The sequence below is a fragment of the Parastagonospora nodorum genome (assembly GCF_000146915.1).
Source record: "Parastagonospora nodorum SN15 chromosome Unknown scaffold_15, whole genome shotgun sequence".
Taxonomy (NCBI): domain Eukaryota; kingdom Fungi; phylum Ascomycota; class Dothideomycetes; order Pleosporales; family Phaeosphaeriaceae; genus Parastagonospora; species Parastagonospora nodorum.
In genome coordinates, this window is record NW_001884563.1 from 891760 (window position 1) to 908375 (window position 16616).

The 16616-nt window shown below is 54.7% G+C and overlaps 7 protein-coding genes across 7 annotated transcripts; 3 read left to right on the forward strand and 4 right to left on the reverse strand.

Annotated features, from left to right (window-relative positions):
• Positions 1–23: 23 nt before the first annotated feature.
• On the reverse strand, positions 24–731 carry SNOG_09855 (hypothetical protein; the record flags this gene model as incomplete). The annotated part of the gene is made up of 1 exon (XM_001800089.1): positions 24–731. The coding sequence occupies one exon, from the start codon at positions 729–731 to the stop codon at positions 24–26; it is 708 nt and encodes a 235-aa protein (XP_001800141.1).
• Positions 732–1216: 485 nt separating this feature from the next.
• SNOG_09856 (hypothetical protein) lies at positions 1217–4693 on the reverse strand (the record flags this gene model as incomplete). Its single annotated transcript, XM_001800090.1, has 3 exons — positions 1217–2803; positions 2840–3178; positions 3203–4693. The coding sequence occupies 3 exons, from the start codon at positions 4691–4693 to the stop codon at positions 1217–1219; spliced, it is 3417 nt and encodes a 1138-aa protein (XP_001800142.1).
• A 1237-nt stretch (positions 4694–5930) lies between these two features.
• On the reverse strand, positions 5931–10221 carry SNOG_09857 (hypothetical protein; the record flags this gene model as incomplete). The annotated part of the gene is made up of 7 exons (XM_001800091.1): positions 5931–6004; positions 6055–6452; positions 6504–6753; positions 6802–7728; positions 8002–8400; positions 8676–8878; positions 8996–10221. The coding sequence occupies 7 exons, from the start codon at positions 10219–10221 to the stop codon at positions 5931–5933; spliced, it is 3477 nt and encodes a 1158-aa protein (XP_001800143.1).
• Positions 10222–11769: 1548 nt separating this feature from the next.
• On the reverse strand, positions 11770–13773 carry SNOG_09858 (hypothetical protein; the record flags this gene model as incomplete). The annotated part of the gene is made up of 1 exon (XM_001800092.1): positions 11770–13773. One exon carries the CDS (start codon positions 13771–13773, stop codon positions 11836–11838), a length of 1938 nt encoding a protein of 645 aa, XP_001800144.1. The 3' UTR covers positions 11770–11835.
• Positions 13774–14734: 961 nt separating this feature from the next.
• On the forward strand, positions 14735–15516 carry SNOG_09859 (hypothetical protein; the record flags this gene model as incomplete). The annotated part of the gene is made up of 2 exons (XM_001800093.1): positions 14735–15374; positions 15470–15516. 2 exons carry the CDS (start codon positions 14735–14737, stop codon positions 15514–15516), a joined length of 687 nt encoding a protein of 228 aa, XP_001800145.1.
• A 254-nt stretch (positions 15517–15770) lies between these two features.
• Positions 15771–16035, forward strand: SNOG_09860 (hypothetical protein; the record flags this gene model as incomplete). Its single annotated transcript, XM_001800094.1, has 2 exons — positions 15771–15815; positions 15970–16035. The coding sequence occupies 2 exons, from the start codon at positions 15771–15773 to the stop codon at positions 16033–16035; spliced, it is 111 nt and encodes a 36-aa protein (XP_001800146.1).
• Positions 16036–16052: 17 nt separating this feature from the next.
• Positions 16053–16573, forward strand: SNOG_09861 (hypothetical protein; the record flags this gene model as incomplete). Its single annotated transcript, XM_001800095.1, has 2 exons — positions 16053–16064; positions 16118–16573. The coding sequence occupies 2 exons, from the start codon at positions 16053–16055 to the stop codon at positions 16571–16573; spliced, it is 468 nt and encodes a 155-aa protein (XP_001800147.1).
• Positions 16574–16616: the final 43 nt, after the last annotated feature.

Below are 16616 nucleotides of genomic sequence, written 5' to 3' on the forward strand. Positions count from 1 at the left end.
AATCCACTGCCCTCCACCGCATCTCAACAATTCCACAACCCTCTCAACCCCTCCTTACTCCCTCCCAAAACTGGATCTTCTGCAGGCACAGGAACATCCCAAACCCCCCTCTCCCTGCCCTCATGCTCCCCCCCAACCTTAAAATCCCAAACCCCACCCTTTGGATACGCGCCCATCATCATAAACTCGCCTTCGACGCCTACCCCCCCAAAAAACGCTCTATGCCGCGCCACACCCTCCTCATCCAACGCCTCCCTCGCTTTCCCCCTCTCAACATCCTCGGGCTGGCGAAACTCCAACGGCCGCTTATTTGGACTCGGTGCGAAACACTTGTGACTCACACCCGCGGGGATGATGAACACATCGCCTACATTCGCGTTGATATCTAAGCCCCCTTCCTCCCCCGCGCCCCGTTCGCCAATCCCCAGTAATCCGTGCTTCCAGTCCGGTTGATCAGCGACCCCGAAGCGTATGGTTGCGCTGCCGCCGGATATTACGGCCATGCATTCGTGCGTGGTCGAGTGGTAGTGTGATTGGATGTCCGGGCCGTAGCGCGCGATCCATTGTGTTTGCCAGCCGTGCGAGAGGAAGAGGTCGAAGATTTGGGTGGGGGTGAAAGATGCATCTTTTACCAAGTCTGTGAGTAATCCTGGGTAGTGGATGAGGGGGTGTGGGGAGTTGGGGATGCGAGGAGTTGGCGGGAGGATGTAGGTTTTGGATTCGATGGGCATTGTGGACGAGTTTTGATTTGGATAGGAAAGGGGAAGAGGAGACTTGGTATGTTGGACGGTAATGTATGTATGTAGGTATGTATGCTTGGGGAATTAGTTACCCGAACGGGACGGAGAGGAAGAGGTATGTGACGTCAGCTCTGAATCGAGTAGGCGGGAACGAGCCGAATCGGCTGCGCATCAGACTATCAAGGTAGAGAAGAGACTTGAATAACTCATGACTTCGTATTGACAACCAGACCCGTTCTATGCTACAAGCATGCATGGCATGCTCTACTAGGATAATAATGTACATATATAAAGATTCCAGATCGTAAACTCATCCCAAAGGTAAACCGTGGTGCATGTCCAAACAAAAACGAAGAAAGGTGGTATACAGCAAATGCAAACCCGTAGCGCCCCAACATCCTGATGGAAGATTTCCTATATGGTCCAGCTCGGCGAGCTGATGGCTTTCAGCTCATCAATTCATCCTGCCTGCTGATTTATGTGGTACCAGAGGCATTGGGAACGTAGTATCTCGTCCCAATACTCTGCCTGATCTTTTCTCTCCGCTTCTCCTGCCTGCGGTCTTTAATTTTGTCTTTTACCCCGGACAAGCCGATGTACTGGACTTGATATTTTTTAAGCCCCGGAAGACTTTTTCCTTGTCGCCACGATGCTCTTCGTTGTGGTGATTCAGAGTCAGAGCGCAGGCTGGGCGAGGATCTTCTCCTATCCACTGATTCGCGCTTGATAATGCCGCCGCCCCCGTGCGCGCCCAAAGGCATGGTCGGTCGCTGAAGGACTTTAGGAGGCGTTGGTGTTCGTGGTGTACGAGAAAAGTTTGGAGGTAAGGTGATGTGATGGCGTCGTTTGTTAGTGCCGCGGCGCTCGATACCGAGCGTATTTCCAATGAGGAACCCCCCTGAACCACGGAAGCCGCTTGTCAGACGTTTGCTGAGAGTGTTTGCTCGTCTAGGTGGATCAGGCAGTGTCTCGACATCGCTCGTATCCCCACCTGGGTGAAGTTCGTCTTCACTCTCAGATTCACTGTCATCCTCGAAACCATCCCAGAACCCTCTTGGTCTCCAGAAGGGGTGAAGAGCGCCATTTTCCTCATCATTCACGGACGGCACCTCTGGGTTACGGTGAGTTCCGTGCGAGTCGCTAGCATATCGACTTCGATTGTTCGTCGCGCGAGACAACAAAGTTGGTAGAAGATTATCCGAGTAACGCCGCGCTCGTTGAACTAAGGAAAGACGTCGTTGAGGATGCGAATCGGAACGCTTCGGAGGACCAGGCACGAGCTCCTTCTCGAGCTCTTCCGCAGGTGTTGGCGGAATGAACATGATCTGCGGAGGCTCTGGCGGCGGCCGTGGATTCTTCAGAGGCGAGTCAACGCCACCTGGTTGAGGCAAATCTATCTGCATCGGCGGAGTCGACGGCTCGAATGTCAACGTGGGCTGACTCTGGTGTCCGGTGTCGTCAATGTGTTCTTCGCTTGCGTCCACGAATGGCGGCGTTGGCGAGGATCGAACATCATAATAATCCTCAGGCGACAGATGGCCACCATCAATCAACTGGCGGGGCTCTGGGGTCATTGAACCAACACGTGATCCCTGTTGCACAACCAGCAAGGAGTGATTGTTGTGAGGAAATATGCTGACAGCGGTTGCCTCGCTGACTTCGTACGGGGTGTCAGATATCTGCGAGAATGGCGTGGTAGAGGCGAACAAGTGGCGCGCACTGCCATGCTCCTCGGTGCGAGCAGTCGAACGATCAAAGCTAACTCTACCATGGTCTTCAGATGGCCTTCGCCAATCCAGACTGGGCCGGACCATGTCCTCCGTTGAACGACGATCCAGACTGGGCCGGATCATGACCTCTGGAGATATGGAAGCCTGGTCTTCGCTCAGTGAGCTGCGTCTGTGCTCGCCAGATGGTCGGCGTAATGACCGCGGGCCCCTTTTGACTGGTGGCGAGAATTCGTACTCCTGTGATGGCGAGGCCGGCCGCTCTGGCGACATCGGGGGCTCTTTCACATCTGAGACAGCTTCGTTCTCCGGCACATCACGCTCAGCGAGCAGTCTCTGTACCCGTTGTAGCATCGCAGAGGAGGGGCGTACCTCCTCTACAGGTGCACTAGCACCCAGAAATACATCCTGCTCAGCTGACTCACCCACCTCATCGCGAGGGAAAGCAGATGTCGCTCTGTCCAGATCAACATTGTTTCTTGCGCCAGCTACATTCGAGCGTTGCCGCCTCTTCAGGGACCTTGGTGACGACATAGACGGGGCTGATGACTGTGTTGGGGACTGCTCGACAGGTGGTGTCTGGAAGGTAACGATGGGGTCACGACGAGGGCTGCTCGTAACTGGTGCTTGGCGCGCATAGTTTCGGGGCGCAGAAGACAGCGCGGACTTGCGAGTAGTTTCTGGCGCAGATCCAATGCGCCTGTTGTAAGTCTGCTCGGAATTGTGATAACGTACAGAGCTGTGGTAGGTCTGCTCGGAATTGTGATATCGAACAGAGCTTGCACGGCTCAGTATATCGGCGGCGGGCTGCAGCACATTGCGCAAAGACTCTTGGTGGGCGAGCGTAGAAGCAGAGCTGTCGATAATGCGCGAGCGAAACGACAGCGGGGACGAGGTGCAACGCTCGGTGCCCAAGGTAGTAGAATCGGTGCTGAAACGGTTCGAGCGGTCGGCGAGGTTGAACTTCTTATGGACCAGGCGATGGAGAGGCACATCGTCGTTTTGCGACGAGTCGCGGTTCGAGCGCCGTCGAGTGCCGCGCTCCGGCGTCGGCGAGCCATCTCTGAGTGCCATGTTCCTCCCCGAGTGTCGCAGCGTCTGCTTCCGTCGCGGTGGCGTGACGATGATGCTGGCTTCGACTCTCGTGGAAGCCATCGACGAAGTCGAGTTGCGCTTGTTGCTCTCCTCGCTTTCCCTCACTTCTGGCGCGACCGTGTCGTCACTTGGCCAACCGATCGACTGCGCAAAGTTCTCGATGGACGGCGTCACAGGGCCGTTCGTGCTCTCGCGGACGCGTTCGCGCAAGCCAGAGGTGCGTCGGGGTCTGGGGCTGGGTGAAGGTGAAGGCGATGGAGAAGGCGATGCCGTCTCGACAATCTCAACGGGAGGATCGCGATGCTTGTCGGGCGAGGATTTCGGTGTTCGTTTCCTGCGGATCGTGACATTTCGCATCAGGTCTGTGTTCCATTCCCGATCTGGCACCTTCTCCTCTGCCGGGGTTCCCTTGTCCTCCTCAGCACCGACCGTTGTGTCCGCCTCATCTGGGTACGGATACGTGGGCTGCACTGTGTCTGTTGGTGTAACGTCGTTCTCGTCGAGCTCAAAGGCCAGCCCCAGTCCTCGGTCTTCCTCTACGGTGCTCAGTCTGAAGTCGGCGGGTGCGGTGCTCAGTCCGTGGTCGGCGGGTGTGGTGGATCTGCTGCGACTCGGCTCAGACGACACCTCTTCGCGTGCTGTTGTGAATGATTCGGCTCTCGATGACGGGTAGGTGAACAGGTGGGGGCGTTCGGGTGCGGGATTCGTGCTCGCAGTTCGTGGTGGGCTGGGGTCGGGCGTGGGGGGGCTGCGCGCATTGACGGGCGTGCTGAGCGACGACTTCTTCGACATCAGCGAGCTCACTACGCTGTCGGCATGCGGCATGGGCTCCGGGTCGTGCGTGGACTGTCCGTCCTGCGACATGGTCGGCGGCGTGGGCGGCAGGCCAGATTCTGCACCATTCACGGCGGCTGGGGGTTCCAGCGGTGTGGGCTGCCGGCTACTGAAGACCGACTCGGTCTCGTCATCGGCTCGTAGGGTGTCGTGGACAAGCAGCGGCGCCGCTGTGGACGAGTAGCTGCGGTGCTCGTCGCTGCGTCGAGAGAGTTTATCGCTGTGGCGGAGCGTGGGAGGAGCGGTGAAGTGTGCTTCGAGCAGCGCATAGGCCTCCGGCAGCACTCCAGTCGTCATCTTCGCCGGCGGCCGCTTTGGAGCATGCGTCGTGCGGGAGACTGGACAGTGACTAGGCCAATCGGGTCGTTGTCGAATACTGTGCGGCAAGAGAGGCCCTGATGTCGCCTCACGATGAAGCCATGGCCCGACGGTGCAAGAGGACGAGGGCCTGCTTTCATGCGACAGTGGTAGGGCGTCGTCGATGGGTTTGTGGGCGCCGGTACGGGTCCGCGGTAGCTTCCCAAGCGGCGCTGGACGGGGTGGAGGTGGTGACGCAGGTAGGTAGCCTTTCAAGGTTGGAGTCCGGCGCGCCAAGAATGTCGTTCGCGCGTCAGCGGGCCGGTACGGGGCGAAGGAGTCGAGCTGGCGATGTGTTGGAATATTTCCCGCTGTCGCAAAAGATGCCTTCAGCGTCCGGGTATGGCCTTTGTGAAGTGTGTCAATGGGGGGGCTGGCTGGCTGGCTGGCTGGCTGGCTGGTGCGAAAGGAGCTGGTCGCTTCGGGCTGGGCATGTGCTGAGGCGCAACGAGCTGCAGCGCTAGATTGCTATCAACGCACACAACTGGACCGACCGGCGCTGTGTCCAAGGCGCAGGAACAGTCGAGCAATGCTAGATACCAATACCACACAAAAGCTAGCCTAGAGACCCAAAATGCTGAACAGTTCTCGTCACCGTCCGGCTTCCAGGTGTGATGATCTCATTCGTCAAGGGTAGGCACGGGAATCCCGTCCAGTCGTGCCCGCCGCCCACATCATTTCGATCCACCCACGCTAGCCTACGTCCCCGTCTGAGTGTGCTTCCATTGCCGCAACACGAGGAAGACCCCCTCTTTAGCATGCAGTGCAACTGTGATGACCGCGGGCGCCCACAGGAGCCTGAGGTCATGTGCCCGCCGAGGACGTACCTCTGCGTCGTGACTTTCGGACTGCATAGAGAGATTACTCGGAGAGACATGATATGCCTTGTCAGATGCTCGACACAACCGCACATGTCCTATTGTCTATCTCTATACATCGCCGCTGCGCCTTGCGCAGGCCACTATACCTGTTGTCCAGCTCAACCCCATGCGCAGATGAATGTATGCTAGTGTGAGGGCTTGCCCTGGGCGCCTTCACATACCCGCTAGTGATATCTCCAAAATGCACAACATGCGCCCTGTACGCCTCCAACCCAAGCCCGGTATCGCCGCCGGTACTATGCCCATGATACAAAGGAAATGCAACTATAGTCTTGTCCTATCAAGTTCCATGCTGATTAGATCTTCCTGCTGACCGTAAACTTCCTCTTCACTGTGGCTGCCGGTAGGGCAGCGGCAAAGACGTCACGTGCTGTGCTGCGGTTAGCTTTGCTCTCAACAATGCGCCACCAACAAACTTACTCTCTGCTGAATCGAATTGGATAAGTATGTCATCGTGTTCGCCCGGATACTCGATCTCGTCCAAACACACAAACTTGCGCTTGGTGCCAGCCCAACCACTCAGTCGACCTTCTTCTTTCTGCATCTTTCCCTCTCCTCGTCGTTCCTCAACAGGAAGAGCAAATTTGGCGTCAACGAGCTTAAGGCCAAACTTTCCGCCCTTGTCCGTCTTCTCAAAAGTGTCTGTGACTCGGAGTTGGAAGTTCATGGCATCAGCATGCGAGAAATCTTCGAAGAATGCCAGGAGCTGAAGGATGTTGTCTTGCTCGACGACCTGAATACGGATCGTGTTGGCCGTCCATTGCTTATAGATGGGCACAACCATGCGGCGACGGGAGATGGAGAAGCTAGAGGCGATACTGCAACATGTCAGTCCACGGGGCCCGATATAAACCAAGAAAGCAACATACCCATCAAATTTCACGTCAAACCCAGTGACAGCATACTGGAAGGTATGCAAATCTTTGAACGAGTTGAAGGTCAACTTTCGAATCGTAGAAGCAGCCGCAAGTGTCTTCAGGAGCTCGCCCAAGTCTTCAGGAATGCCGCGCTCTGTCCGGCTACCATCAATCGCAAGTGTCAAGTCTTGCTGTGCGTTGCGCAGCAGAGTGAGTTCGGGAGCTCCGTCAATAGGAAGGCGAATGAGTAGTTCACCAGGGCCTAGTTATGTTAGCAGGTCCAGCCTAGGACCACAAGTGCGAGACATACCCAGGTTCATGCGGTCAGCAATTATGCCAGCGCTATGCCGACATACAATCCTCAAGCTTTCGCTCATTACAGTTGGCGCAGCTTCTAGCCCATTCGCTTCCGCATCTTGATTCACAATCTTTGCTTCCTGCCACTGCAGCTTCTCCAAGACTCGACTGCCTTTTTGACTGAACCCCTCAGCTTGGTCTGCGCTTTCAATATGCAAAGACTTGAGGGGTACTTGGGCGAACGTCATCTCACCTCGGGCAACGTTCATTGCTGTCAATGTCCCGAACAGTTCATTGCGATCCTTGCCCTCTTGGAAGATAAGATGCACCGTACAAATGCGTGGCTTCTTGTCTGGTCCCTCTTCACGGAAGTACAACCTCATCGCCGGCGCATTGTCCGTCTCTGTTATGTACTCGAAGTTCACAGGCGCTTGGTTAGTACCGATCTCATGATTGACGAGGCTGACTTGTTTGTGTTGCTGGTGTGTTGCCAATGCCATCCTGTACCCACGGTGCAGTTTCCTTTTACCAGTACCTTCGCTGCTGCGCTCAATCTTCTCAAAGACCAACAGCTTACAACCCTGCACTCGATCTTGTGGAAATGCCCCTGCATTTGTAGGGTCTTTGTAAATAGCTTCGCGTAGCTGCAGCCTGCAAGCCGGCCTTTCGTCAGCCTTTTCTCGGAGGTCTGTCTGAACACGGTTTGTGTGATCCACAATCGAATACAAACTGCGCCAATCGCCCTCACTGAGCTCCATAGTCAGGGTGAATCCATGTCTTAAGCGGATCGAGATCGAGTTTGACTGTTTCTTCCAACTAACATCGTCCCATGTTGGCCCACCATCAACCCCTGGTCCGAGAACAATGTTCATCAGCTCGCTCTGGCTGCAGATAGAGAGCTTGACTTGGTATTGGTCCTTCGGGCGCAGGATTGACATGACTGCGGTCATTGGTACTCGATCTGAATTCGGATCGTCTGTAGACATGGAAGCCTTGACGAACATTCTGAAATAGCAAAAGTCATTTTTTGAGTCGGCGAGGGGTATATACTGGGACAAGCTGAACGTGGACTGTGCTGCACCATTCCTCCCCCCGTTGCCTGATCTAGGTATACCTGCTTGCAACACGCTTGCCGCGTCTGCAGCAAAACGTGGATACTCGGCCCAGATGGATTGATCCTGTCCTTGGATCAGTGCTTGCGTAGGAGGCATACTTTGGTGCTTCTTCATCGATCCCACGAGTAGCTTCATGTAGTGAACAATGGCAGACTGAATTTCAAGGGCCTCCGCACTGACACTGTCTCCTGCTGCCCGCGCGGCATCGGCCTTCGCATCCTGTCCGCTGCCTCCGTATTGCTGCAGTTTTGGGTGGTTCGGGAGAACTTCTGTAGTGATCCAAAGTACCTTGGCCAGATCCACATGTGCCTGCGTAAGACGTTCGGGCTGCGACTCTGCGTTTCTAGGGCGGCTTCTGATCATACTTTCCATACCAGCGCGGCCTCTTAGGAACCACCAGGTAGCCACTCGAAGCCATTGCATGGGCGTGCGCTCGTAAAGTGCCCCTCCAAGTTGTGCAGTCAGTGCAAAGATGCCCTTCATATGTGTTACACGATCTGCAAAATCGTTGAATGCCGCCTTCCCCCAGCGTCTTAGTATCCGACCGACCTAATGGCGCTTGCGACTGTTGATGTGTGTCCTGCCGAGGACGCATGGGAAGATGTGTGCTGGGAGGAGCGACAGGCGGTGGATGCATTTGGGATGCAGCCTGTGGCTGCGGGGGAGGTAGTGCTTGGTATGCTGGTCCCTGATCCGTTTGTGGCGGCGGAAGGGCTTGGTAGGTGGTGCCTGGCGCGAACTGTGGCGGAGGAACAATCGGGCCTTGGCTAACAGCAGAATATGGCGTCTTCTCCACGAGTGACGGAGTTCGCTGGATGTTCCCGTTTGCTGTTGGCGGAAACGGTTCTGCTCTTGACGTCGGAGAACCATGCGTTTGTGAGAGAGATTGTGGTATGGAGTACTGCGAAGAGCTGGATGAATCTGGCCGACCGTCCGCATCCGTGGGGAATGATCCAGGAGGCGGCCCTCTGCGTGCTGGAGAAGGACCACGAGCTCTCGATCGGAAAGGGTCATCGGGTTCGAGTCGAGATGGGGATAGCGGCATGGCTGGATGTGATTGCGGTGGCGACCGCCCAGAGAGGGGAGATGCACGGTAATTCGATGGGGGGCGTTCCGACTTGGAAGCGTTCTGATTGCATGGACGAATCTGAGTCTCGGCTTGATCCGGTATGCGCGCCTTCGTGCAGCGTTTTCCCCTCCTCGGCTCTCATTCTTTGCTTGACCCGCGCAGTGAACGAGTCCGATCGCGAGGGCTCATTTTGCAGGTAGCGGTCCACCAACATGGCCTTGCTGTCCACAGGAGACTCATCGTCTTGACTCAAAGGCTGAGACCCAGGCAGCCGTGGTAAGGTGGGCATTGGGGGCATGGCTGGTACGGGTGCACTGCTGGATGCATTTTCGTAGCTTGAGAATCCAGTCTGTGTGCGGGAGATGGGCTTCGGCCTGAAGTCGTCCTCCTCTTCCTGTATTGTGGGAGCCGGGTTCGAAATCTTGCGGGCCAGGACCGGGGAGACGTTGTCGGAGTCCTGGGAATAGTCGGATTCGTGACTGGTGCTGCTGGGTCGGTGGGGGTCGGTGTCTATCTGCATCGAGTCGAAGCCCGTGGGCGCTCGTGCCAGTGCCCGCGGGCGCTCACCCAGTCCCATCTGGCCCACGCGCTGCGGTGGCGGCGGGGAGGCGTGCGCATGGCTGTTGATGTGGCCCATCTCCAGCTTCCGGTCCAGCGGGGGCGACCGTTCGCCATGCGACGTCAGGGTGCGTGTGAGGCTGTTGCGCTGCTCTGTCTGCGAAGGCGTCCTTCCAATGCTGGTGCTCAGATGTGCATCGTCCTGCGGCTTCTGCGGCGCGAGCGTGCTCGCATTGGCGGCACTGGTCGCTTTCTTGCGCCTGGAGACCTCAGCGGACGGCTCCTCGCACTCGTCGCCCCCATGCCCGATGATTTCTGGCACGGCACGCGCGAAGCTCACCGAGAGCCCCTTCTTGCGCGTGCTGGTCCTCAGGCCGCCGGGCCCTGGGCTCTTCCCCCCCGCGGCGGCGCTGTTGATGATGTCCTGGGCGCCGGGCCATCGCTGGGCGCGCGCAACGTCTATGCGGGGGCGGGCGCTCGCGAGGAAGGCAGCCGCAGCGTCCTGTTGCTGCAGCGCCTTCTCTGTTGACGGGCGAAGGAAGGCGTTGACGTCGTCGTCGTTTTGGCTCTTGGTGGGCTTCGGTTCGGGATGTTTGGCGTCGTCCTTTGCGAATATCTTGGTCCGCCAGCGGCTGCTCTTCGACATGATCTTATTTGCGGCTTCCTGTGCCGCTTCCCGCGCGTCGACCATACTGTTGCCCGCGCTGGGTGGGGGAGGAGGAGAAGTTTGGGGGAGCTCTGCACCCAATGTCGAGTGGGGAGAGTGCTCGCGTGCCTGGTTCGAGGCGTCAATGGCGACCCCCGTGTTGTCAACGTGTCGGCGCGGCTTCTCTGACCGGCTGCTGGCACATGAAACAGCGTAATGTAGACGCCCAATGCCCTGTTCCCAGCAAGCAGAGCAGCGGCAGTACCTGGAGCGTGTGGAAGAAAATATAGGCCACGACACCGGCGGATGTGTGTACGACAGCGCCGCTGTGGAGTATCGCTATGTATAATTCAAGGGAGGTGCCCAGAATGCTAGTGTCAAGGCTAGCCTGAGAAGCTTATCGTTTGAGACGAGGGGAAGTAACCACTGCTGCAGCGCAACACCACGAAACCGGACCTGTCTTCTGTCTGTCAGTCAGTGTCAGACGCCCTTCACAGAAACGCACGCAGATGCTGGGCACACGCGGATACCGTCTAGCTATCGTCTTGGTAAATTGCACGTCCACCGAGCCAGCCCAACCGCGCCATAACCCCACACGCCAAAACCGCCCAATTACCTGTGCGGTGACCACGCCGAGTATATTCAGTGGGTTGCGCCGTCGCGGCCGTTTCAGCATACGCAGGCAGCGTGCATTTTGCACGCACTTCCCTCTCCTTGTCCTCATCTTGCTGCACTTCAGTCTGCCAATGCCTGATTTGGACACGAGAAAGGGTCTCTTTCCCCACTTTCTTTCCTAGAGCCTCAAGCTCAACACTAACAACGGCCGTTCCTTCCTTGCTCCACAGCGGGCCCAATCTTAACATGGCGATCCCATGACGTGTGGCCTGTCGTATCACAATATCTTCACATAAGCTGCTTGCTTGTTCATCTCCATGACCTCGAATCTCAGAATCGCGCCCACCACCTCTTGTCTTTCTTCCAGCCGAGGCCCTCCAAGACTCGAAGCGAAATAGTACACATTCAGCCCTATCTAAAATCGTCGTAGCGTTACCCCAAGCGTGCGTGACAACGCGGGAGCAGGGATCTCGGCACTGACATGGTGCCTGGAAGAGAAAGGTGCGTGCCGCCGCTCTACTTTTATACCCTCACTAATCCTTAGCACGGAACGCGACCGAACAACAGACGCGCATCTGATCTCGAACTACCACCACAAGGGGTTGCAACAATCTGTTCGCATTGCAACTAAGCCCCGAGTGGTTCCAGAGCACTGCGAAGCTGAAAGCTGTGTAGCTTCGGGGCCTTTAGTATCTGATAACGTTCTAACCAACTACCAAGTCCATTCAGGCTCGTATATACTATGGTCCCTGGTCTATAATACGAGATCTAAAAACAACGCCCACACGAATTATTGCAGCACCTAGTGCCATCAATCTTTACGTGCGGTGTAGCATTCCCCGTCGTGCTGTATCGAACTGGCCAGCTCCAAATCCACAAACCCCCAGCTAGAGTGCTTACATGGGCTTCGCCTTGCTGTGCTTACTATTGTGTGGGCGCCATGCCTAGACTTCTTTACCGGTCGATACATACAAGCACATTCGAAAGAACTTGCATGGATGCAAGGTCAAGGTATTTTGTAACTTTTAAATCTATTTCCAGCCCTCACTTCCGTGGAGTCGCCTTTGACAGCCACTCTTGTACATTCCTTCCCGCCAACTTTGGCAGTCCTTCGTACCTCTTCGCATCATAAGTCTCCTCGATGCCCCTCGCGACTCTTTGCGCCTTGACAATCGTCAGCCGCTTCACGTTTGCCCAGTGCTCCCTCGCCACAATTCCGTCCGCCTCGCCCCTCAATTCTTCCCTCTTGGCCCGCACCTCCGCGCTGTCTTTGGACTCTGCTTCGCACAACTTGCAAGCGCATTTGAATCCCCATGTTGTCATGAGCGAGGCTTGACGCGCGTCGTAGTCGCTGGACACGTCGTAGGCGTGGAAGATCTCTTCGCCTGCGGCAATGGCGCGTGTTGCTCTCAAGATCATCATATCCCCGATATACTCCTTCGTGGCGTTGGGGATGCAGGAGTGGTTGATGTAGGCCGCGTAGACCCACAGTCCAGTACTTGCATTTCTCGCGTTCTCTTCTCCGAATTGATTCCCTGGGCCGAACGCGTTGCGCGACATGATGTCGTGTATGCGGAAAACGTCAACGACTTCTTCGTTGCTGTCAGAGCCCGCCCAGTCGCCGTATAGATCCATTACGGCGGGTATTTGAGACGGGTTGCTGATGAGCTTTTGCACAAGCGCGCGACTGAGACCGATGGGCGAGACGCGGATCCTGTCGTCCCGCAGGTCGTAGGTCATGGCCGTCATGGCTTCTCTCTCGTAGCCCCAGACGACGCAAAAAGCCTTCTCGCACATGATGACCTCGCCGGTAGCGAGATTGCGCGTGGCGAACAAACCACGGCCTTTGCTTTTGCTGTCTTTGACTTCGGTACTACCAGTGAACGTTGCGGCATCGACGCGCGAGCGAGCTTGAGACAGGTTAAGGCGCATCTTAGTGAAGTCATAGCCGCCCGACTCCTGCTCACGAACCCGAGCGGTGATTCGTTTTAGATATGTCCTTGCGTCCTTATCACCAGGAGCGAGCTTTTGTTGTTCTTCAAATAATTTCTTGGCCAAGGCGTATTGTCCAAGAGAATATGCAGCGCTGCCAGCTCGGAAGTACGCTTTGCTATCGAGATCTTTTGAACGCTGATCGTCTTCGTTAATTAGTGAGGCTTTTGCGTCCTCAAGCACGCCATCTAGCTGTCCGAGGAGCAAGCTGACGTATGCACGATTCCGCGAAATGTCCCTGGCCAAACTTTCTATCGAGTTCGCCGTAGCAATTTTGAGGCCCTCGGAGTATCTCGCATACGCCTCTGGTAGGTCTTGTTCTTTGAGCGCAGCATTGCCCTTATTCTTACATTTCGTAGCTGCCTTCTCCGCTGCTTCTGCATCCTTGAACTCACTTTCCGCAATCTCATCCATTATAGATACCAGATCCGAGGGATGATCTATGCGAATAGTAGCCTCACCCTCATCCGTCATCGTATAATACGGCTCCTTAATCACGAACTGCTTAGTCAATTCCAACACTTCCTCAGCGTGCCTCAACTTGTGCAATCCAAACTCTAATCGTTCCGTCTCTTTGCCTTCTTCGTCCTGTACCATGCACCACGACCGGATCGCAAGCCCTACGACTGGACTTGCACGCTTAATGACGAGCTTTTTTCCTCGATGATGAGTCTCCATCTTGAGGTCCGTGAACGCCATTTCTTCCAACTCATCGAGATCCAGAGTACATGCCGGGTATGGCGCGCCGATTGTAAGGGCTGGTAACGTGCCTCCTTGGGCTTCTGTCATGTCTGGATCTGGTGCGCCGCCCATGTCAGCCATCAGGGAGGCGCCGGTCGCCTGTTGTATGGACGGCGTGGCTTCTCGCGGTTGTCTGCCATTGCCTTTTGCTTCTGAAGCGGTTTTTATCCTGTTCTTTGCTGTGGCTCGGATGCGGTTTGAATCCTGCTCGGTGAGGTAGATTGTGTTGCTGTGATTTTGGTGCGCCATCTTGATGAAGCTATACCAGGTGCACTTGGTAAAGTTGAAGCTTTACTCTTAAGAAGCCGCTGTAGAGATGCAGAAGTTGGGTGTTTTTCGAAGATTGTGCCAATTCCTTGTGGACCAATTCGTCCAGCCTATGGCTCGGAAAGAACAAGTATGAAAGAGGCCAAGTTCATTCCGTGTGCTTAGTGACGACTGTGTTTGGGATTTGAAGCACAAATATGCACGTAAGCAACAATTTGGTGTTGTGAAACGAATTAGTGACGAGCGCACAATCTGGAGGGGCACTATCGATAACAAAATGCGTTTAGTGCGGGGCTAGAAAAGTGCTACCTCAACTTCTGCTTCGTTGTACGACCATCATGACCTCTAGGCATATGCTCCTAGATTGGCTGCTTCATTGCGGCCGGCGAGGAAATCTTGGAGGTAGCAATAATGGACATACATACCTGCAAGCGATATCGATGAAGCTTGCGACGGGACCGACGACTTCGTCTGTCAAACCCCAAATAGGCCGATGAAGAAGATGGCGCTGTTTGTTAATAGTCAGTGATCTTTGAACATCTTTTCAAGGTTTTATAAGTTACAAGCAATACGGGGTGTGATAACTGCAGCCTTAAAGCAAACTACAAGAGGAGCCTTTCAACCGAAATGTGTTCCGTGTGTGTCATTTGTTGGTAAGCTCGCACGACAGCTATCGCATTCTCGATTAGCATTGGTTACTGGAGCACCATGGGCTGTTTCTTGCAAAGGTTCCTCTCGACTTTCATTTGGCAAGATCGCTGCTCTGGTTGGCTTCCGGGCACCGGAAGGTACCGTTCTCCATCGGTAGCTGCCGCCTTATCATCAGTACGCATCTAGCGTTATAGTCATGCCTTTCCCTATCACCAGTCTCGCAATATCGAAATTCCCGTCGGAGACTCATCCCTCGTGTCACCCAATATTGTATCATCGCTACACTCTCGTCATGTCTGAACATGTGGAAACGTCGTCACCGGCGACTATAGTCTCAGCTCTTCTAAAGACTATCGAGCATTTCATCATACCACTTACACGCAAAGGCGTCTCATCAGGCTCCAAGCTGTTCGGGGCCGCAATTCTCGCAAGACATGACGTAAAGCCGCTAACAGTTGCCACAAACAACGAGCGTGTTTCACCCCTCTTTCATGGCGAGATCGCGTGCATCCAGCAATTTTTCACCATCGACTATCCCGATTCAACAACAAGACCGGACCCAGGTAGAGACTGCATTTTCCTCGCCACCCATGAGCCATGTAGTCTGTGCCTGAGTGGCATCACGTGGTCAGGCTTCACCGAATTTTACTATCTCTTCACTTATGAGGACAGTCGGGATCTGTTCTCCATTCCATACGACATCGACATCCTGGAACAGGTTTTCCGCGTGCAAGGCGAGGAAACGGACGACCAAATGAGAAAAAGGCCGCTGTACAATCGAAAGAACAAGTTCTTCACTGCCAAGTCATTGCTGGATGTGATAGAGGAGATCAAAGAGGAGAAGCAGCGCAGTAATTTGGTGGCCGAAGTAAACAGAGTGAAAGCTTTGTATAATGCATTGAGCCGGACGTATCAGACTGGAAAGGAAGCTGGTATGCAGACTGCAAGTGCTTGGAAATGAAGAAGACGCCGGAATACCGCCCTACGGCTGCTAGCGAAACCACTTGACAATACTGTTATTGACAAGGATGCATTGCGCATCATACGAGTTTACCAAAATATGAGACGATTTGAGGAATGATCGCCTTCATAGACGATTATGTCATCTGCACGTCATTCACGTAAACCTTGCAGCTGCACTTGTGGCCTGAGGTCTGTAATATTATTGCAAGTCTCGGATTCAACGGAAAAAATATGACGATATGAAACTGCTGTAGTGGATATCAATGGTGACATATGTCCTGAGTCTTAACCATAGGATATTCTACACTCTACCACCACGCCGCCTCGATTCTAAGACCTAAGCAAGAGATCATCGATTTTTCACAATGTCAAACGCACAAGAAAGGAAGCAAGCTCTGGTTGAGCACAAAGTAATCACGGACGTACTTCCTGGTAATCTGGATCTAAGTTACGATCTGACGGTGAAATGGCCCAGTGCTACGCTGGATAAGCCCGGCGAAGAGCTGGGTCGTGAGGACACGCAACCTGAACCGACTTTACATCTCAATCCTACCGTACGTGTAGTCACTCCTTAACAATAACGTAATCAATGACCTGACATTGTCGAAACGCAGCCATCTGAACCACTGAGCAATCTCGTGCTCATCATGTCTGACCCAGTAAGTTCAACCACCAGCGCAATTGACGCTTCAGGCTCACAGAATATTCGCAGGATCTCATGATGAACGATGACACCTATTTCGGTCAAGTCAGGCACTGGCTCGTCACGAATGTCTCTACCAAACCAGACGGTTCGCTTTCAGTTTCCGAAGGTTCTGGTCTGTCACCATACGTCGCACCGTCTCCACTTCCCAATTATGTGTACTCCCGACCCCATCGCTACGTGTTCATCTTAGCGAGTGCGCCCGGTAGTGTTGAAATCACAAATGACGACTTTCGCGAACTGCAAAAGCCGTACGTAGCTGCGATGGCCGGCAACCAGGAATCGCAGGACATCAAGGACCGGTGGGGGTTCAATGCTCAGAAATTGATCGAAAGCAAGGGATTGAAGGTCGAGGCGGTGACTTTTATGCGTGTCGGTGGCACGCTCAAGAGTGGCGCGGAGACATCGGGGATGATGGCTCAAGCAATGGCAAATAAGGTGAAAAACATTATGATGGGCGATTGAGCTGCGCACTAATGCTGTTACAGGTAATCAGTAAGTAGATATA